Raw genomic sequence first — 22,673 nt, forward strand, 5'->3', positions numbered from 1 at the left:
CCATTGGAGAGGGGACTGTCGGGGGGCACCTCGATTGGTCAGACATCTGGGAGGGGTCCCCATAGACTCCTATAATGCGAAAGGACAGGATGGCCCAAGCCTCGCAGCCAAACACCATCATGCAGTACACCACTCACCGGCTCTCTTCACAGCGCATCAAGCGTCAATCCGGTCAGGATGGGAAGGGTGACGCCCCCGGCGGCTCCAGCGAGCCCTCCCGGGCAGAGCTACTGAAGGCGATACAGGGGTCCCACAACGCCTTGGAAAGACAGATAGAGAGGGTATCCGTAGATGTGAACCTCCTGAGAGAAGATCTCCGTAAGTTAACAGATAAAGTCACCGCTGCGGAGGGGAATATAATCCAGCTGCAGGAGGAGGTGTCCCTCAAACAGACAGTCGCGCGGCTCTCTGCCTTGACGGGGGAGTTGGAGCGGAGGAAGCCGAAGGGAGGGCACGCCGTAGCAACATTAGAGTCCTTGGAATTCCGGAACGCGCGGAGATGGGGAACGCTGAGCGCTTCCTGGAACACTGGATCCGCTCCACACTTTGCTCTACGGGACTGTCCGATGTGTTTGTGATCGAGCGCGCCCATAAAGCGTTGGTCCCGCCACCAAGACCTGGCGCTCCGCCGCGGGCCCTCATCGTCAAAATCCTAAACTATCGGGACAGGGACTGTATCCTGAGAGCGGCCAGGGAAACGGCGGATCTCACTTTTGAAAACTCCAAGGTGTCCGTGTACCCGGATTACACTCGCCAAGTTCAGGAACAACGAAAATCCTTTTTGGCGGTCAAGCAGAAGCTACGAGACCTGCATCTGCAGTCTATGCTCCTTTACCCCGCAAAACTTAAGGTCATATCCCAAGGCAAGGCACATTTCTTTGACGGCCCTCAGGAGGTATGGGAGTGGCTGGAGATCAGGGGGGATGCCCTCCCGCCGGGGGAACGGGGTGGAACCAGGAGGACATGGGGGACACGTGCTGCGAGGAACCGTAGACCCAGATGCCGGCACTTGCTTGACAACGCTGAACACGAAGAGAGGCGGCGAGTCACGGTGGGAGACGATGGAGCCCTCTGCTTGGAGTCCTTGGAGCCCGGAGATCTTCCAGCGGCCCGGGTAGATCCGCCTACAGATGAAGTACTGGTTCCGGACACCTTGCCACCTGCTGTGGACGCTCTCCCGCCTACCGTCGACACGATCCCTGAGACAGTGGGGGATCTACTGGCTACGTCTGAGATCCGGTCCTGAGGGACGTATTGCTCTCACTCTGGTTGACCCTATTTTGTGAATGTTAGCTGGATCCCCTGGGTCACATCCTGCTGGGGACAGTGGGGGGCTTTCTCCGGATACCTTTGATTTTGCAGGGGGGTGGGTCTTTGGGCGGGGTGGATGTCCTGGCAGACGCACATGTTATACCTCTAAGAGTCCGAGTCACCTATGATGTCAAGTTAGCTGGTAGTGCTGGGAGCTGGATGGGGGGGGGGGGGGGGTCTTTTCTTTATTTGTTGGGGTGGTTTAGCCCATTTGGGAATATGGGAAAGCTGTGTACGTCCTGGCACCAGCAGGGGAAGGGCATATTAGCATGTTTGGTTGTTGCAGGAATATTGCTCATGGGAGGGAGGTGGTTGGGGCTCTGGGAGGGAATGTTGGGGGGAAATGTTGCAGGCATCATGTGTATCACAGTTCAGGCACGGGGTTGGGGGGGGTCACACGGAGTAGAGCTGAAGACCCGGGTGGGCCACGTCACCAGCCATGGGATATAAGTTCTTAAGTTGGAATGTGAGGGGGCTTGGCACATGCACCAAGAGGCATAGGGTCCTGTCCTTCCTTCGAAGGCATGGAGTTTCCATTGCATGCCTTCAGGAGACCCACCTTGATGATGATGGTGCCCAAAAGTTGGGAAACAAGTGGCGGGTCAGATGTTTCACTCCTTTTCTTTTTTTTTTTGTAACTTTATTTTAAAAAATGTTTGCAAAATTCCATACAGACATACAATGCAGGCATCTCGAGACAGGCATGGAATACATAAATCATGAATCTTTGTGGGTCAGGCAGTATTAACGATAAATTTACACGCGTACTGCATGGTCATGAACATACATCATATACGGCAGAACAGACGGTAGCATCGCCCATTTCCACCCCCATTATAGCTAATACACTGGTAGCTCAGCCTGCTTTAGTAACCAGGAACAGCTCTACACAAAGTAAAAGGAAGTGGCTGACACATTCCCCCTGCCACACTGTAGTGCAGGAGCAACCTTTGTCAGTAGGATAATGTGATCTAAGTTGACCCCTCTCCCCCCTCTGGCGTATTGGCTGCCTCTGGATAAGGTATATCTGCAGCGGCCCCCATATATCGGTCGGCCTAGAAGCCACTGGTTGAGTTTCCGCATAGACACTGTGTTGCTCTTGGCAGTATACCATATCTTGTACCCATTCCTTAAATTTAGGGGCACGTCCCCTCCCCCACCTGCACGCGAGCCGCCTTTTGGCCAGGAGTAATGCCACATCTAAGAATTTCCTGCTGCCTCTCGGGATTTGTGCTGTGTACCCTAATAACAATATAGAAGGATCCATATCAATAGTAGTACCACTCATTAGTTCCAAAGCCTCATGGACCTGTACCCAGTATTGCCTCACTTGTGGACATTCCCACGCCAAGTGTAAGAAGCCAGCTCCGGCTTGTTCACAGCGCTCGCAGCTATCCGAGTCGGCTAGGTGGAATCTATATTTGCGGGCAGGAGTATAATAAAGTCTATGCAGGAACTTATAGTAAATGATTTTGAAAAGGCAGCTGGACGTTATATTCCCCGTGAGTGTACAACAGTATTCCCACTGCTCATCAGTCACCTCCCTGTCAAGGTCACTAACCCAGTGTGTTCTAGCTGTACCTACCACTACTGGGGTATGGTTACGGAGACTGCCGTAAATGCCTGAGACCATGTGTGCTCCATTAGTGCTGAGTAGAACTACATTTAGAGGAGCAGTGCAAGGCGGTTCCTTCGGGTATTCTGGGAGAAAGGCCTTCATACTTTCTCTCAATCTAATATAATAAAAGACCTCCAGTGGGCTGGGGGTTTGTTCGCCAAAGAACTGTTCCCGTGATCGAAATTCCCCTCCAAGGAACAGATCTCCCCACGTGCCTATATTGAGCCGATGCTTCAATTTCTGAAAGCCAACTTCTTGCAGTAACGCCACTTGGGGATGATATGTAAGAGGCATTCGGGACGAGTAAAGTATCGGTTCCTGCAGCCGCTTCACTATTCTCTGCCATGCATCAATCGTACATGTCACTGTGGTCGTCAGGGTGTCCAATGCACTAGAAGGACCATGAGCAATGCCACTCAGAGGTATGGGATGAGCAAGCCAGTCCTCAACCGCCACCTGTGGCATATATCTGGTAGGTTTAACCCAATAATACAAATAGTGGGCCTGCGCACTTAATTAGTACGCCTTGAAGTCTGGTATATCAAAGCCCCCCATACTATAAGGTTGTGCCATAACAGCCCATTTGAGTCGCGCTTGTCGCCCCCCCATACTAGTCTAATCAGTTCAGACTTCAGAGTCTTAAAAAAGAAGGAACCTGGGTGGTACGGGATATTAAGAAAGTAATATAAAAAACGGGGCAATACAACCATTTTAATCAGAGAGACTCTGCCCGCCATCAATAACGGAAGCCCAATACATCTCGTGACTGAGTCTGTCAGTTTGGTTATGGCTGTACCATAATTAAGCCGTAGTGTCTCCCCCTTATCTCTGGAGATTTGGATACCTAAGTAACGCAAGTCAGAGTGACACCATTCCAGGGGGAAATCGAATGGGAATTCCGACACAGCAGCAGTTAACGGAAAAAACTGCGATTTCCCCCAGTTGATTGCCACACCAGATAGTCTACCAAAAACTACAAACTCCCTCAGTAGGGCATTCAGGGTGTACTTGACATATAGTGTGACATCGTCAGCATACAATGAGATGGAAAGCTGTCTCTGAAAGCAGCAGAAGGAACTGTCTTTATGTAACTGTCGTATGCGACACACCAATGGTTCTGTCGCAATGGCGAAAAAGAGGGGAGACAGCGGGCAACCCTGTCGGTGCCCCTAGTTATCTTGAAAGACTCCGAGAGACAACCATTTGCCAGCACTTTGGCAGTAGGTTCAGTGTACAACAATTGTACCCACTCCACGAAGAGTGGGGGGAAGCCCATTTTCTGTAGGACGGTAAACAGGTAGCGCCATTCCACGGAATCAAACGCCTTAGATGCGTCTAAAAATATTGCGGCTAGAGGAAGTTCCGGGGCCACCGTTTGTATGAGTGAAAAAATCGTCCGTAGATTATGGGAGGTTGCCCTCGTCGGGACGAAGCCTGACTGGTCGGGAAGTATAATTCTAATCATTAGGAGGGACAGTCTCGTAGCCAGTACTTTTGCCAAGATCTTAGCATAACAATTAAGTAACGACAAAGGCCGGTCGGAGTCACATTGCGTAGGAATTTTACCCGGCTTCAGGAGGGACTTGATCACCACCTCTCTCATAGACCGGGGGAGTATCCCCATCTCCAAGGAATCCTCAAATACTGGTGCCATGATATCTATATAGCATTTGTAGAACTCTGCCGGAATCCCGTCTAAGCCGGGGGCCTTCCCGTTACTAAAAGACATTATAGCATCGCGGATCTCATCCACTTCAAATGGGGCACTGAGGAATGTTCTATGTGTATCACTCAGCCAGCATAAAGCCAATTCCCCCAAGAACCCTTCTAAGTCAATTTCCCCTGTGGATTGGGTAGTATATAAGCACGCATATTGTGTTTGCAGAACGGTCAGGATACTGTCGTTATCTCCACAGATCTCCCCTGCCGTGTCCTCGAGTTCTAAGATGGTGTAAGTACCCCATACACTCCGTACCGCCATTGATAGTGCCCTTCCCGGTCTCTCTCCCTCTCCATTTCTACAAGCCTTCCAATATTTGCCCCTAAAGTTCATTTCCCGCAACGCCTCAACCTCATACTCCGAAAGTTTTGTGCGAAAATGTTGGTGCAATTGTCCTGTATCTACCCTACGCATCTGTCTCTCCAGACCCTTCAGTTCCCCTTCAAGTTTCCGTATTGTGCGCTGGATGTCTCTTAACACCCCAAAGCTTTTGGCGATACACCAACCCCGGACAGTGACCTTGAAGGCCTCCCATACCATCTCAACGCTATCCACAGGGTCTTTATTGCGGGGAAACAATTCCTCTATGTCGGCCCTCAGGTCTTCGCGAAAGACAGAATCTAACAAGGCAGTCGGTTGCAGCCGCCAGGGCCGCCGAGGACAAGCATATCCCGGCATGGTCAGTGTAAGCAGAACCGGACAATGATCAGACTGAGTCCTGGCTAAATGTCTGGCATCAGTTATATTAGGGGCCAAATCCCTGGACAAAAAACAGTAGTCGATTCTCGCCCATGTTCCGGTATAAGAGGTGAAATGTGTTCCCTCCCGAAGCGTGGGGTGTAAATGTCGACAGCCGTCTATTAGTCCACCCTCCTCTACAATGCCTTGTAGTGTCTCCCTCGTTCTGGGATGGTATTGAGCCTGTCCATCTGCCCTATCCAATCTAGGTGTCACAGCCATGTTAAAGTCCCCCCCTCAAATGATGTGCCGGGAGCCTATGTCCCAAATTAGTCCCCATAGTGATGTAAAAATTTGCTGGGGTGTCTACATTCGGAGCATACCAATTAGCAATGGTAACAGTGTCCCTTCCCAACCTCCCACACAATATCACATATCTTCCATCTTTGTCGATCAGCTCACCCAGGAGTGTGAAGGGAGTCCTCCGACTTATCAGAATAGCCGTGCCTCTAGAATATGATGAGTAGTTAGAGAACACCCTGACACCCGCCCATCTGCTAGCAAAGGAAGGATTGGTGTGTGGAGGGATATGTGTCTCATGCAACATCACAACATTTACCCCATGTCTATCGAAATAGGCCAACATTTGTCTGCATTTCCGAGCGTCTTTAAGGCCACGTATATTCCAGGATAGCACTGTGCATCTAGTCGTATTTGAATCACCCATCAAGAATAGTCCCGACATATCTGACATACCATCATAGTGTCCACATCAAGTCCGCATTGTCCCACAAGTTCATACTACCCAATATTTCTGTTCGTGTTGTACTCATCAACATATTAACTGAAAGCTTTCCCTCCTTCACCCCCCAATCGAGCCCCTGGTCCCCCCCTGCTCACCCCCCCCCCGTCCCTGCCCCAACTCTCCCCTCTCTCCCTACCCCCCTCCCACTGAAGCATCCCAATCATGCCAGATATTCTCTGCCCCCCTCCCACCCACCCAGCAACATACCAATCCCATGAAATAGTAGGGGAATACCCATGGGGGTGCAATCCGTAAGCGGCGCACCGTTACCTTGCTATAGATCAGAAGACCGCCGAATCTCGACAATCCCCTGAACCAGCAAGGGTGTCCTGTACATAGATCTATTGTGATACATTCTACTTTCTCTAAGTCATGCAAACAGTTCTAGCAGTGAGGGATTAAACAAACCCAACACAGTAGTCGATAGCATACATTGCATCGGTCCGCAGTTCAATGCCATACGTGGCCAACATGTGTCCGCCCTCCATCAGCATGGCCACTGTTCGACTGTCTCTGCAAAGCGCAAAATCAGGTCATTCCACATCAGACAGCGGTAGTTGATCTTCATCCCGGTCCGCTGGGTTCTCTTTCCGCTTTTTTTATCTCCTTGAGGAATTTTTCCGCCGACTGCGGTGTCATGTGGAAGCTCTGTTTGCCCTGATGAGTGATCCGTAGCCGCGCCTGATACAGAAGGGCATAATCTATTTGCTCTTGGCGTAGTTTCTGCTTTATCCCATTGACTTTTTTGCGTTCCTCCTGCACCCGAGCTGTAAAATCCGGGAAGATGGTGACACTCCAGAGAAGTTAAGTTGCCTCTTATCTCTCGCTACCTTTAGGACAACGTCACGATCCCGATAATTTAGCAGACGGGCTATAATGGGACGAGGATTCGCCCCAGGAGGTGAACGGGGTCCCAGAGAGCGATGCGCCCTTTCTACGATGAACTGAGCAGATAGTGCAACCTCCTCTGTGATAGCTAGTAGTATTCTTTCAACGTACTGCTCGAGCCGCCCTGTGTTTGTGCTTTCGGTTATGCCTAAAATGCGTATATTGTTGCGGCGACTTCTGGCTTCAATATCCTCATTCTTGGCGTCTATTATACGCATGAGTTTGTCCATTTGAGTCACCGCCACCTTGAGTTGCTCCGTAACGTCTTCAGAGTCCGAAATTCTCTGCTCTGCCTCCTTAATCCTGGTCTCATGGCTGTTTAGCATGTGAGTGATGCCCTCTATTCGAGTAGTAAGCGTGTCCATTTTGGACGCAATGGTTGTAAAGCCCTGTCTCATTTCTGTGAGTATGGCCTGTAGATAGCTAGCAGCACCAGAGCTTTTGTCAGGCAATGTCTCCTCCTCTGTAGGCACCTCTGTCGCTGGCGCCTTTTTCGGAGCCCTCTTGGCATCAAACGTGAGGCGTGGCTGGCGGGAGTCTAAGCGGCCCATGGCGTCCTCTTGTTAGCCTTTCACCGTAGTAAAATCCCTTGTCACAATCCAAACGCCTTATAGTTTAATACATGATTATGCCCCCGTAGCCGCAGCTCCTCCAGGTGCGTGGCTCATTGTTCGAACAGTGGTGGCGCCTCGAATTTCCTCTTCAATCAGCAGGGCCTAGTCTCCCCAGATTTGGCCCACAGCTTCGCGCAGTTGGTGCGATGCCCCAGGGGTGGGGAACCCAGAGATGGTCTCTTTCCGCAGTGTACAAATAGCGTCTCCACTCAATTGCTGAGCGCACCCACCGGGTCTCGCCACCTGACCCTATTCTATTCCGTCACCTTCTGGGCTTTAGGTAGGGAGTAGCAGAGGCCGTAGCCAGGCCTTTCTGTCGCAGCCAGCGGCGCAATCCACAAGCAAGCGGCCCTATACGCTTGTCGTTACGCACATAAGCCCCTGCTGGCAAGCGTATGTTAGATCAGTTGCCCCGTCACGGCAGCAGTGGGTGTAAGGATATGGGCCCAGGCGCAGTATGCATCCAGTATCAGAAAGAAACAAGTGCTCATGCAGCGCCCTGCAGCGTGGGTAGCGATAAATGGCCGCCGGCCTGTACCTTCCAAGGACCTGCAGTCCCCCCCTGGGAGGCGACGATACCGTTGGTATACCTCAGAGCCCTCAATGTAGGAATTATTGTGTAGGAGCCAATGCTGCGAAATGTACATTCATCCCTTCCTCATGCAGAGTGCTCCCAGTGCAGTTAATATGCGTCGTGTGGAGTCCCCCGTCTAGGAGCAGTTATATCAGCAGGCCCCAACATTCACTAGGCCGCTAGTTCCCCGGGCTGTGAGGGCGCTAAGATCCAGTGCAGGAATCCTCACCTTGGCGGGCTGCCGGTACCTGCATTTGAACGTCGCCGCCGCCCATCACCGCCAGAAGATCTCCAGGGACCGCTGTAGTGCATGGTACCCTCTGCGGCCTGCACTCCTCGTGGGGACCACGGCTCTCGCGTAGCAGCCGTCCCCCATCGCGGGCACCAGAGCAGTTCTGAGCTGGCACTGCCACACCAGTAGGAGCCTCACCGCGCTCGTCGGTAGCATCCGCCGGCAGCCAAACTTCACCGGCAGCAGCAGCAGCCTTTCCGCAATCGATATTCACAACTTATATAAAGAGATTGGGAATGTATCGGCTAAGAGTTTGGTCAAACCACAAGGCATAAATAAATTTCAGGCGACCGGACTACAGGAGCCTCACGGAGTGTCAGCCATTCCGCTAGTGCGCCACCTAGCGCCCCATCACTCCTCCTTTTCTACATTCGCTAGGGGGGTCCTGATATGGGTGGCACCCGGGGTCCCATTTGCCAACCAGTACGTGGAGGCAGATATAAACGGCAGGTACCTGCTCCTGCGGGCGAAGCTGGATGGAAAAGATCTTTCCATACTGAATTCGTACACACCCAACATAGATGACCCTGGGTTCTTCCTGACCCTGCAGGAGGTCCCCATCCCGGACCTGGAGGCTCTCCTGCTTTGGCTCGAAGACTATAATTGTGTCCTGGACCCTGTACTGGATAGGTTTCCACCCCGCGCGGTCACAAAGCCGCGTATGACAGCGCAGCTTCGGGAGGTTATGGGGAACTTGGGGGATAGGGATATATGGCGCCTGAGCAACCCGACACAGAAACTGTACACATGTTTTTCCCCCACTCATAACACACAGTCGATTGGACAGAGTTTTAGCGGCGAACATAGACGCAACTATCTCCCTGGAGATTACACATCAGGCCCGTTTTTTTGTCCCACCACTCCCCAGTGACATGCGTTTTGAGTTGGGAGAGGCAGCCCTCCCGCCCTCGTACTTGGAGGCTGCCAGCAGATCTCCTACAGAACCAAGTGGGGAGGAACCATATAGAGACCGCCATTACCAACTATATAGATCGGAAATGGGAGGGGGGGCGGGGGGAGACCTCACCTTCGCTACCAGGTGGGACACCCTGAAGGCGGTGATACGGGCAAATGTATGGGCCTCACCTATGGGGTCCGGAAACAGCTTCTTCGAGACCTACAGAGGATAATCTCCTGCGCCAGCAAACGTTGTCGGACCCTGAGGACTTGCATTAGGAGACGGAACAGGCAGCCCGGTCATGTGTGCATGACATCTTAGACTGGCTAGACAAATATACCCTTGGCCAATATAGGCAACGTCTTCACAGAGAAAGCGACAAATCGGGCCGACTGTTGGCCTGGATCCTTAGGGGAGAGTTCACCCCGGAGAGAATCGTGGCCCTGCGGGACCTACGAGGGGAGTGGTACACTCAGAAGTGGGCATTCTCTGAGTCCTCCAATCACACCTACGAACAGTATATGCCGCGGATCCCGCGGTCACCGAGACCTCGTACCTCCCTTACCTACAGGGATTGATCCTGCAGTCCCTCCCTAGGGCGGTTCTGGACGAGCTAGATGAAACACCGACACTGCGTGAAGTGCGCGTGGCGATGGCCTGCCTGCCGAGGGCTAAATCTCCGGGGAGTGATGGCTTCCCCCCTGAATTTGATCAGACATTTGGGATACTCTTTCCCGCCTCCTCTTACAAGTGTATCTTGAGGCGTTCGAATGTGAGACTCTTCCGCCAAGTATGAACCAGGGTGAAATTTGTATGATCCTGAAGCCGGGGGAAGATAGGGCGATATGCCGAAGGGTCGCACCTATCACCATGATTAACACGGACATGAAGATTTTGACCAAACTCTTAGCTGCTCGGCTGGCGCCGCATATGGCCCGTCTGGTCCACCCGGACAAGTGTGGGTTTATCCCGGGGCGCAACACTGCCATGAACCAGCGGCGGTTAAATCGCATTATACACGAGGTACGCGACAGGGAGGATCAGATGGTCTTGGTGTCGATTGACCTCGCTAAAGCGTTTGACACTGTTGACTGGGGGTATCTGCTAGAGGTCCTCCGTGTGATGGGGCTGGGCCTTAACTTTTGTCGATGGGTCCGCATACTGTATAAGGCCCCCCGTGCCAGGGTGAGACTAGGTGCGGCACGATCAGAGGAGTGGCAGTTGGGACGAGGTACACGACAGGGGTGCCCCCTCTCGCCGCTCCTGTTTGCCCTGGCAATAGAGCCTTTGGCAGTTCGAGTCCGAACGGAAATGGCGCAGTGGGGCATAATGGTAGGGGACACGTGCAATGTGGTTTCCTTGTACGCGGATGACGCCCTCTTTTTTACTTGATGGCCCCGCGGGAATCACTGCCCATCCTGCTACAACACCTAGACCGCTTCGACGTGGCTTCGTGTTTGAAACCTAATTGCGGTAAATTCTTGATCTTCCCTCTGGCAGGGTACGGTCCGGGGCTGCTGACAGATCTGCCGAACCTTGGGCTGCGCTGGGAACAGGAGGCGTTCCGTTATCTCGGAATTCAAGTGGCCCCTACGGACGCGCAGTTGTTGGCTCGGAATGTCGATCGGATTCTTAAGTCCTTACAGCAATCGGTGCTTCCGAGGACCGGTTTCTGGCATTACAGCATTACATGAGGCACAGGGTCAGACTGATTTGCATATGGCCATGTCTGAACTGGGGTGGCTGAGTGGGCTAAAGAATGGTGATGGATTAAACCAGATCAGTTGACTGGGGTGAGTGTTTGATTTGCTCAAGCGCTCCGTCCATCATCCCCTTTTGTATCGCTTTGTTCGCCCTAAGTTGGCAGGGTATGCTCAGAAGTGAGTCCCTTGCTCACTTGGCCACTGGATTCAAGATAGCCTGGCTGATGAGGATTATGAATCCGAAACCGGTCCCAGGATGCTTGTTTCCAGTCCAGGGAAGACATGGCTTGGCAGTTCGGGCTGGACTGTTCCCATGAGGCACAGGGTCAGACTGATTTGCATATGGCCATGTCTGAACTGGGGTGGCTGAGTGGGCTATAGAATGGTGATGGATTAAACTCAGATCAGTTGACTGGGGGTGAGTGTTTGATTTGCTCAAGCGCTCCGTCCACAATCCCCTTTTGTATCGCTTTGTTCGCCCTAAGTTGGCAGGGTATGCTCAGACGTGAGTCCCTTGCTCACTTGGCCACTGGATTAAAGATAGCCTGGCTGATGAAGATTATGAATCCGAAACCGGTCCCAGGATGCTTGTTTCCGGTCCAAGGAAAACATTGCTTGGCAGTTCGGGCTGGACTTTTCCCATGAGGCACAGGGTCAGACTGATTTGCATATGGCCATGTCTGAACTGGGGTGGCTGAGTGGGCTAAAGAATGGTGATGGATTAAACCCAGATCAGTTGACTGGGGGTGAGTGTTTGATTTGCTCAAGCGCTCCGTCCATCATCCCCTTTTGTATCGCTGTATTCAGCCATGAGGGAGGACTCAACCCCGCCGGTCCCCCCTTCCTGGGGGGCTTGGGAGCAGACCTCGGTGCCGCCCTGGAACAGGGGCAGCGGAAGCGTATAGGGAGCCTCACACGCAAGGTATCGTGCAATGCGCGGTTCAAACTAACACACTTCAATTTCATGCATCGCACCTATCTGACTCCGATTTCATTGAAACGCATTTCGGGGGATAAGGGGGGGAGGGGGGGGGACAGCTGCCCTAGATGTGGTACGGAGGGGGCGGGGTTCCTACATTTGGCCTGGGACTGCCCATTAGTCAGGAGTTTCTGGACAGAGGTGGTGGAACGTATAACCTCTGCCACCGGCCTTCGGATAGACTTGAACCCGCTTCATTGCTTGCTGGCTCTGGTCCCCAAACCCCAAAAAAGGAACCTTTCCTACAAACTATTGCAACTAATGTTGGTGCTGGCGAGACGTAGGGTAGCGATTACCTGGATGGGGCGGAGAGTTCCTGAGGTGCCTGCCTGGCTTAGGGATGTGAGGGAGTGGTCCCTGGCCGAGGAGACACATATGCTGCTTACACGCAAGGACGAGAAACTGCAGGATGATTTACTCGCCTGGCGGGTCATGTGTACTTCAGGGTTGTCTCTGAGTGATTCGGATGGGACGAGTGATGAACTGTTCTCGCCAGAGAGGTCGGGGTCTGATGGGGAGGGGAAGGGGGACTGTTAGGTCTTTTTTATTGTAAAGGATTGTGTAGTGCTTGGCTGCTTCCTCATGTTCCTTTCCTGTTTATATTATGATTCTGTCATTCCTCTTGGATCATATATAACAAAATCAACAACTCTACAAGAGTGTAGGGAGTCTGACATCAAGAGAAGGCAGAGCCGGGATAGCACTGAAAGTGTAATAAAGCTGTGAAAAATACAAGCACCGTGAGGCCATGTGATCAGATTAACTGGGTTCCTCGTGCAAGCAGCATCTGTGCATCCATCTAATCATACAAATACATTACCATGTGGTTCAACTGCTCCATGACGCATTCCACAATTTCGGATTTACTCTCCAGCAGTTCTGGTGCAAACTTCTCATTCAACCACGCCTAGTTTAAAAAGAGAAGAGTGGAAGGTGAGATAACATGAAAATACTGCTAACTATACAGTGTCCTAGCCTCTTTGACCCCTCTCCTACAATCTCATGGTAAGAAGACATGTAGAGGCAATGTAATGTTGTTAAAGCTTACTGAGGAAGCAGGGAAATGTTATGAAATTCAAAGGAGGCACAGTAAGGTATAGTAAGGTACTCTCCTCCCCCACACTGCTTTTCAGCCACCTGAAATTATCGCTACACTAAACAACACAAAACACGGAGCAGACCACCTAAAAAAGTGTGAGGTGGCTAATTAACGTATGCTAATACACCTCTGGGACTGACGTCCCAGAAGTGATGTTACAGGAAGTAATATCACAACCATACGATATCCCTCAATCTAATTGAATGGACCTACCTGGGAGTTACATCTAAGATACAGACTTTGCTGTATAAATGTAAATATGTACACAAAGTATGTATTCTAGTCATAAATAATGCACACACTGTCTGTGAAGGCACATTGGTGAAAATTCTGTGCAATACACAATGCTACATATAAATGACGAATAATAAATATGTCGTTTTTGCATGGTATGAAGTTAGAAGGAAATATACACACCCAACATGAAATTCAACAAATTAAAGAATGCAAAATTGTACTTAAGAAGCCATGCAAATTGGAGCAATTATCAATATTTCAAACTCATGACCTTGATACAAGTTGAGACAAATGAAGCAAAAGGAAATTATTTGTAAAATATTTTTTTTAAGGCTAGGTGTTGTAAGGCTTGGGTTTTGCTTTGATCGAATGAGCTGTGAGTGTACTATACGAAAAACTAACAAAGTCACAACTGGAAAAGCAGAAAGATTTTTGGGCGTTTTATTTTACTTTTGATTAATTACATGTTTGTTTTTCATATATAAAAGTTTAATGGATCATAGATATGACATTTCTCAAAAGGTATAACAAAATGTAAGAAATAGTAGGTCTAACAAATAGACTACCTGGTTGCTGTAGTATCAAAATTCTATCCTGTTCCACTCTCAGTGATGAAGAGACAAACAACAAGCATTTGCAATGCAACAGGTCTCGCATTAGGAAAGTTTGAGCTATTGGTATTGTAAATGACAAATTTAGTATTTATGTGTTGGTTTTGAAAATAGCGAAATTAATAGCTTTGTCATTTACAATGCCAATAGTTTTAACTTTCGCAAATGTGACTCCTATAGCATTTGTAATGCAATATGTGTTGTATTCACGTGAATTAGATGTATTGATATTACAAATAATAATGGCCTTACATTTTTTTTAAATAATACTTAAATAAAAGCTATTGAAATTTATAATGGCAATAGCTTAAACTTTTGTAAAGATTATGTTCAGTGTATTTTATTGTGACGAAAATCCTAGAACAGAAGTGAAATATTAACATCTTTTTGTGACATTTGTAATAAAGCTTGAAACATTGAGAGAACATATTTGAACCAGTTGTTGTTGAATGGTTGCCCAGATTGATGCTGTGGTGGCGCCGAGTGATGCTGTGGTGGCGCCGAGTGATGTTGTGGTGGCGACGAGTGATGCTGTGGCGTTAAGTGATGCTGTGGTAGCGCATAGTGATGTTGTGGTGCCCCTTAGTGAAGATGTGGTGGTGCTGAGTGATGCTGTGGTGGTGCGATAGAGGGAGGGCGATAGATAGAGTGAGGGCGACAGATAGATAGAGTGAGGGCGACAGATAGATAGAGTGAGGGCGACAGATAGATAGAGTGAGGGCGACAGATAGATAGAGTATAGAGTAAGGGAGAACGATAGATAGAGTGAGGGCGACAGATAGATAAGAGTGAGGGCGACAGATAGATAAGAGTGAGGGCGACAGATAGATAAGAGTGAGGGCGACAGATAGATAAGAGTGAGGGCGACAGATAGATAAGAGTGAGGGCGACAGATAGATAAGAGTGAGGGCGACAGATAGATAAGAGTGAGGGCGACAGATAGATAAGAGTGAGGGCGACAGATAGATAAGAGTGAGGGCGACAGATAGATAAGAGTGAGGGCGACAGATAGATAAGAGTGAGGGCGACAGATAGATAAGAGTGAGGGCGACAGATAGATAAGAGTGAGGGCGACAGATAGATAAGAGTGAGGGCGACAGATAGATAAGAGTGAGGGCGACAGATAGATAAGAGTGAGGGCGACAGATAGATAAGAGTGAGGGCGACAGATAGATAAGAGTGAGGGCGACAGATAGATAAGAGTGAGGGCGACAGATAGATAAGAGTGAGGGTAGCCGTGGTGGACATGGTGGTGGTGGTGGTGGACGTGGTGGTGGTGAACTTGGTGGTGGTGGACTTGGTGGTGGTGAACGTGGTGGTGGTGGTGAACGTGGTGGTGGTGATGAACGTGGTGGTGGTGATGAACGTGGTGGTGGTGATGAACGTGGTGGTGGTGATGAACGTGGTGGTGGTGATGAACGTGGTGGTGGTGGTGGACGTGGTGGTGGACGTGGTGGTGGACGTGGTGGTGGTGGTGGACGTGGTGGTGGTGGACATGGTGGTGGTGGACGTGGAGGTGCTGGATGTGGTAGTTGACATGGTGGACGCGGTGGTGGTGGACGTGGTGGTGGACAGGATAGTGGCCTCGTGGTGGACGTGGTGGTGCACATGGTGGTGGTGGTGGACATGGTGGATGTGGTAGAAGTGGTGGTTGTGGACATGGTGAATGTGGTGGTGGATGCGGTGGGCGATGTGGTGGTGATGGACGTGTTGGTGATGGACGTGGTGGTGATGGACGTGGTGGTGATGGACGTGGTGGTGATGGACGTGGTGGTGATGGACGTGGTGGTGATGGAGGTGATGAATGTGGTGGTGGACGCGGGGGTGATGGACGCGGGGGTGATGGACGCGGGGGTGATGGACGCGGGGGTGATGGACGCGGGGGTGATGGACGCGGGGGTGATGGACGCGGGGGTGATGGACGCGGGGGTGATGGACGCGGGGGTGATGGACGTGGTGGTGATGGACGTGATGAATGTGGTGGTGGACGCGGGGGTGATGGACGCGGGGGTGATGGACGCGGGGGTGATGGACGCGGGGGTGATGGACGCGGGGGTGATGGACGCGGGGGTGATGGACGCGGGGGTGATGGACGCGGGGGTGATGGACGTGGTGGTGATGGACATGGAGGTGATGAATGTGGTGATGGACGCGGGGGTGATGGACGCGGGGGTGATGGACGCGGGGGTGATGGACGCGGGGGTGATGGACATGGAGGTGATGAATGTGGTGATGGACGCGGGGGTGATGGACGCGGGGGTGATGGACGCGGGGGTGATGGACGCGGGGGTGATGGACGCGGGGGTGATGGACGCGGGGGTGATGGACGCGGTGGTGGTGGACGCGGTGGTGGTGGACGTGGTGGTGGTGGACGTGGTGGACGTGGACGTGGTGGTGGTGGACGTGGTGGAGGTGGGTATGGTGGTGGTGGTGGACGTAGTGGACATGGTGGTGGTGGACGTAGTGGTGGTGAATGTTGTGAAGGAAAGAGTAACAAAAGAAAGAAAAGTCGTACAAAATAATACAGAAAGTGTGGGGTGTGATCGACAAACTGTTCTGCGCTTTAAGCATCCTAAATACCGGTTATTTGTTTTCCTGTTCATTTTAAATAAATGACCTGTTCTGGCAGAAAATAAGGGACTACGGTTTTTCTCAGCATACACATGAATGTCTATTCCCTCAATGAATTATTAGTTCAAAGTCAGAGTTCAGCAGCAAACACCTGCGGGATGCGTTGAAAATGTTTAAGGTCCCGAAATGACTAGAGCCAAAAAGAAACTAAATAAGAGGTGCCTCAGCAGAGCTGCTTGTCTTACAACCAGCTGAGTTGTATGTACTATTGCGGTTATTGGGCTGCTGACATTCCAAAGAAGGGTGGGGGCAGGAAGTAGTAGAGAGCGCCAGGTCACCAGAGACCAGAAATTCCAGTGCTGGTCGGACCACAGCAAATCTTAATGTGGCAGGGGACTAGATGTCCCACTGCTGGGCTTTTGGTTGAACTACCCACAGCACTCTGGGATCTATAGTTTTGTTTTGCTTTAATAGGACTAGTTGAATTGAAAAATAATGGTTTGTACTAGTACAGCGAGGGACTTGCATAAGCGGACCCAAGTTGCTCGAGTAAGGCTCCTAGAGGAAAGCATTACCTGGTGTCATACTCACACGTTTATAGAAAAGCAAAGCAGAAATCATTAGCTGTAATTACATTTTAGGGCATAAGTTAAGCAATGTTTTGTTAATGTACAAATACAGCTACAAACAACATCCAGGGTTCCAGCAGCAGGATAATTTTCACTAAGAATTTGTAATCCTTCACCACACACGCCCCTTTTCCCTGCAATGGACGTGGCATATAAAAACCTTTGTCCTTCTGCCACCCCTTCTGGATTAAGCGTCTGCCAGTTTAAAGGAGCCCTTTAGAGAGGAATCCTTATTTCTCCGGCTTAATGATAATAAACTTGAGAAGAAAAGGGAACAATGACCCACATGTAGCCTGGTGTACGTTACTGCACTAATCTTCTAGCAGATGTAACAAGTGCTAAGGTAAATAGTTTTAAACTGATTTCACGGGCTGATGCTCTCGCCACAGCTGGGAAACAGCCCCCTATTATTAGGACCCAGGCAGAAAGGGAGCGAGCTAACTGGTGGCCATGGCTTGATATATTTATTGTGAAGGGTGGCAACACCCGCAAGGGGCTCCCTTTGCTATCCCTGAAAGAGCAAGCGTGAGAGGTGGGAGGCTTTTCCTCCCTCCCTGCAGTGCCTTGCTGTAGAGGAAAGACTCTTTGAGGCAGTGCGCATTCCCTAAAACATTGGAGAATGGAAAAATGTACGTTGTGTGGGGCAAGCAAAGGGAAGAGAAAAAGAGCTGCCGCCTCACTTATAAACCCATGGCTGCATGTTTGGATAGAAAAATGTCTGAAGATATTTGCAGCGATAGTGGTATTTTTGGATCCATTTCACAGTGGAACAAATAGCGAAAAAGAGGGTGAGCGGCATTTGTTGAAGTCATGGTTTTCTACAAGGAAGAAGTCGAGGAACAAAGCGTGGCGAGCTGCCTCTTGAACAGAAGTACTGCTCACGTAAAGCATTCCAATACCTTCCGGTCAGGTATGAGCTACATCTCAAAAGTGCTAATAACAAACCGAGCCACCCATGCCTAATAATTAACTTTAGGTTGTCAAGTTACCCAGGTTATCTTCGGATGAAGGGAGAAGGTTAACTTATCTGAAGTAAACAAACCTTCTGCCTCTGCCCGTCATGTCTGCAGGGGCTGTAGGGATCTTGGCACTTCGTCCAGGCAACACTAGAGCGCCAACGTAGTCACGTGGGCGAAAATGTTAGAAGACGCCGAACTGCTGACAATGGACGAACGGGCTCCATTGTTGGAGTGCGGCAATTTGGTATTGCTGAAAGAAAAACAATCTCTCGGCATTGCGTGGCGGGGGAGCGGCATTGCGTGGGTTGGGGGGGCGGGGGAGCAGCTTCCTTTGAAGTCTGATGCCGAGGCTCAAACAAATGGTGCGCGATGTGGCTCGCGATGTGCACGCGCCTGGCTCACATGAACTGTACCTGATCCGCAGTTTTGGGTAGACTTACTATAATCTCGACAAACAAGCATTGCTAAAGCAATGCTGTAGTAGAGACCTAAAAAGGGGTTAAAAAAACCTGGAAGGCCACAGTGCCATTATATGCAAGTGTAAGCAGCAACAGCACACAATGATTGCACATATCAACACCCTTTGTGGTTTGGTAGAGGGGTGGGGGGCTGAGGTCTTGACTGTTCGCATTATTAAACTAGCAGTGTACTCAGGAATGGCACCCACTCTCTAAAAATAGTGGATGGAGACACTGTAAATTCTTTATTGTGCCCTGTACAAGAACGCAAATAAGGATGCAGTGAGGGGGCAGACCTTGTACGACCCTGTGGACAGATGACCGCCAAGTGAGACCCTGGGCAGTGCAGGAATGCCAAGAGAGATCATAGGAACACCACTCTTGTGCAGGGTAGCAGCAAGAAAGCCAACACGGAGAGCAAACTATAAGGGACCCGGGAGAGAGAGAAGTACAAGGGAGGAAAATCAAGGAGTTTACAGGACAGCAGGCCATGGTAAAAAAAAAATAATTACTGAGAGGCCCGAGACATGGATAAAAAGAGAGTTTTGGCTGTAAAGTCACATCAGTGGAGACTGCAATGCAGAGGGAAATCATAAGTGTCTCATGTAGTTAGGGTTAACATTCCACTCCTGAAGGCATTAGAACACCAAGAGGGCAACTGAGAGATGAAAGACCTCACAAATACATCACGAATGCCCTAGGTGATGAATATGAGGATACCACTTGGGAAAACGTGGTGGGGGGGTGGGGTTAGGCCACAGAAAGCACTTCATGTGTCTTAAATCTTTAGGTAAGTCACTCTTTCCGTTCAGCACCAAAGTGAACACCAATGACCCTCACCTCTTCCAGTCGACGAATCAGCTCTGCAGGGGTTAGGAGCACCTCATCACTCCCTGCATCAGAGCTCTGATCAAACAGGTCCAGCTCCTCTGCCATACTCTACCAGGATCAGAACACTGTCTGGTTCCAGGGAGGCCAGAACGTGCCATACAACCAGAGAGGTAACAGGGAGAAGACGTACCGCACTGCCTATAGTGAAAAATAAAAAAATATTAAAAACTGAAATACAACAGTCTTAAGGTTCAATGCCCTTCATCTCAAATTACACATTCTCAACTGCTTCAAGCACATTTAGAAAAACTGTTGCTCATTTTCTAGGTTTCACTGAGGTCCCTGTCTGGTGTCGGTCATAAGCACTGCCACACGCCTGTTCCAATGGGGCGTGCAAACCTGCAATGGCGATACCCACTCAGTCGCTTCACTCGAAATAAGGGGGATCTAATCGTATCGTGGAACTGGCGCCTATTATTGAGCCAGAGACCCAAGGTGACCTCATATAAATTTGCTGACTTTGTCCCACTGCAATATTTACTGCCACCAGGTCAAAATCAGCAACACCCACGATTTCCCTGCTCTGTGTTCAGAGCATCAACCTACAGGGGGTGAGGGTCTGGTGACTATTATTTTAAGTTCCATCTGGGTTCAACAGATGCTTTCACTTAAAGGGCCATCATCACTTCTTTTGTTCTAGTCTCATCCTGGCTGGGAGCTAGCTGTAGACCAACACCGACATACGGATGCCAGCGAGGAAGCAAGCGCACTCTGCTTATTGTCATGTCCTCGATTTTAGAAGATTCTTAGGCATGAAAACTTACGAGAGAGAGCAAGTGTAAATTAACAATTGAATTACCCAACTAGTTACAATTGGCAACACATGATATGGCTTTATGGCAAAGCACGTAACACTGGGATGTTATTGGTGATGGATTTGAAGGAGCCGGTGTGAGGAGGTAAATTAAAGAAACGTTGATGTTTGTTATTAGTGTGTATGAGTTGGTGAGAATGGTATGTATGGGATGTTTTTGAGCTTAGTGTGTGTGGTAATGATTGCCTAATGTTTTTATTTCAAAAGAAATACATGGCAAATGATTTAGAGTTTTTCTAATTAAATTAAATGTGGTGGCGTACTTTATATTGGAAGTTGTCAAAACCTGAAAAAAATGAGAAAGTAAATATATATAAAAAAAAAAAAAAGTTGGGTCAGTTAATATTTTGTGATTTTATTATTTATTAGAAGCAATATACGCTAAGCAGGATTTTTTTGTTGGTTTTAAGTTCACAGGAAGTGAATTCACGCAAAGTTTGACACGTGGGTCAACTTGGGAAATGCCTTAAATGATAAACAATCAAAATGAATGTTTCTAAGGTAGACAAAGGACTAACATAGGTTGTGGAGCAGCACTATAATGTGTCAAAATAGCTTCTTTATTCAAATGCAGGAATCTGTAGGTAGGCTCCACAAGAGGTAGTGTTGCTTTCTAAAGCTTCTGCACCTCCCAGGAGCCACTCCACAAAGGAGAGTTATGAATGGAGGTGCATTTAAAGGTCAGATTCCAGCCTTTCCAAGCAAATGTGACATTTTGCCTGCTAAGAGTGAGAGCGGAATACTACCTCCAAATGTGTGAGTCTCACTGGTAATGAGAAAAACTGGAGGTCTCTGCAGTTCATGGGAGCTTAACAGATACTGCATGATTTGGAATCATGTTTTTTACTTTTTTCCAAACTCTGCTGTGTAAGAGCTTTACAAGCCCTCAGATATCTGTCTATATGAGTAATTACACAAATACAAGGAGATTATGGACAAGTGCTGAAACTTTTCAGACACTCACCACCAGTCAAAGATGAGGTTGCATCCATCATTGTTCTTTATCTCACTTCGCCACCCCAATTCAGACCCAGCCATTTGCAAATCGGTCTTGACCCTGTGCCTCATGGGAACAGTCCAGCCTGAACTGCCAAGCCAGGTCTTCCCTGGACCGGAAATATGCATCCTGGGACCATTTTCAGGGTAACACCCCTCATCAGCCAGGTTATCCTGAATCCAGTGGCAAAGTGAGCAAGGGACCCACGTCTGGGCATACCCTGCAAACTTAGGGCGAAGAAAGCAAACACAAGGAGATGCTGGATGAAGCACTAAAACTTTTCAGACACTCATCCCCAGTCACAGATCCGGGCTGAATCCATCATCGCTCTTTAGCTCATATCGCCACCCCATTTCAGACCCAGCCATATGCAAAGAAGTCTTGACCCTGCTCCTAATGGGAACAGTACAGCCCGAACTGCCAAGCCAGGTCTTCCCTGAACCAGAAACAAGCATCCTGGAACCGGTTTCAGGGTAACACCCCTCATTAGCCAGGCCAGCTTAAATCCATAGGCAAAGTGAATAATTACACCATAAGCAATTCATATAACATTTAGTAATAGGCTTTTACTACCCCAAAGAAATGTTTCAGCAAACTGAGAATAACAAAAGATTGTGGAAAGATCAGTAAGGTAATACATTTTTAACCTTGCAGTTTTTATTGTGCTCCTTTGTGCTGGTTTTCAAGTCATTACGCTGTGCCACATGGTTTATAACTTGCGACTTAAGTATAACACAAGGATCTCTGCAACAAAAGTAATAACCCACAGATCAATTCACATAGCACACACATCTATGATATCATGTTACATGTAATGTTTTTCAACAGGCACATTAACCCTCTATGCTATGTCGAGATAAACATGACTGGCGTGTGTAGTGTTTATTTAACTATTGCTTTGTTCCCTTTACACGCGCAGCATGTTCCTTGCACGCGCTGCCTGCCGGTGCATTATGACGTCAGGGTGTTCTACCTGATCACCGGCAGGCTGACAGTTGGGGGACAGTTGTAGCCTCTGAGTCTAGCGGTCAGACGTACCTTGGTGTCAGGTGTATTACATTTAATAAAGGATCTACTACTTACCTGCATCTTGTCTTCTCTACAAGTGGCGACGAGGCGGAGAGCTTGACACCACAAGGAACCCACGGGAAATTATTTACGCGAAGTCGGCGTTGGGTACGTCCTGGTCCGTAGTCTCTTCGTTGGAATTCCTTCGTGGGAGTATGTCTTTGCGGGACAGAAGATTGATCTGCTGACCTTCCGACGTGTGAGGCTGGTGAGGATAGTGGAACGCATAGCAGCGTTACTGTTCTCGAGACCAACATTT

General features: G+C 49.4%; 1 protein-coding gene across 4 annotated transcripts in view; it reads right to left on the reverse strand.

The window, feature by feature from the left end:
* GINS4 (GINS complex subunit 4) overlaps window positions 1–22,673 on the reverse strand; it is an 89,634-nt gene that overhangs the window by 60,808 nt on the left and 6,153 nt on the right. For 3 of the 4 annotated variants that reach the window (XM_078665382.1, XM_078665383.1, XM_078665385.1), the window contains exons 2-3: window positions 19,485–19,673; window positions 12,901–12,987 (exon numbers count right to left, since the gene is read on the reverse strand). In XM_078665382.1, the coding sequence (XP_078521508.1) occupies window positions 12,901–12,987; window positions 19,485–19,580 (183 nt within the window). In that variant the 5' untranslated portion in view covers window positions 19,581–19,673. Of the gene's footprint in view, window positions 1–12,900; window positions 12,988–19,484; window positions 19,674–21,993; window positions 22,096–22,673 lie in introns of those variants that run through there. The other variant, XM_078665384.1, reaches the window with a different exon arrangement.

The sequence above is a fragment of the Lissotriton helveticus genome, chromosome 11, assembly GCF_964261635.1.
Source record: "Lissotriton helveticus chromosome 11, aLisHel1.1, whole genome shotgun sequence".
Lineage (NCBI taxonomy): Eukaryota > Metazoa > Chordata > Amphibia > Caudata > Salamandridae > Lissotriton > Lissotriton helveticus.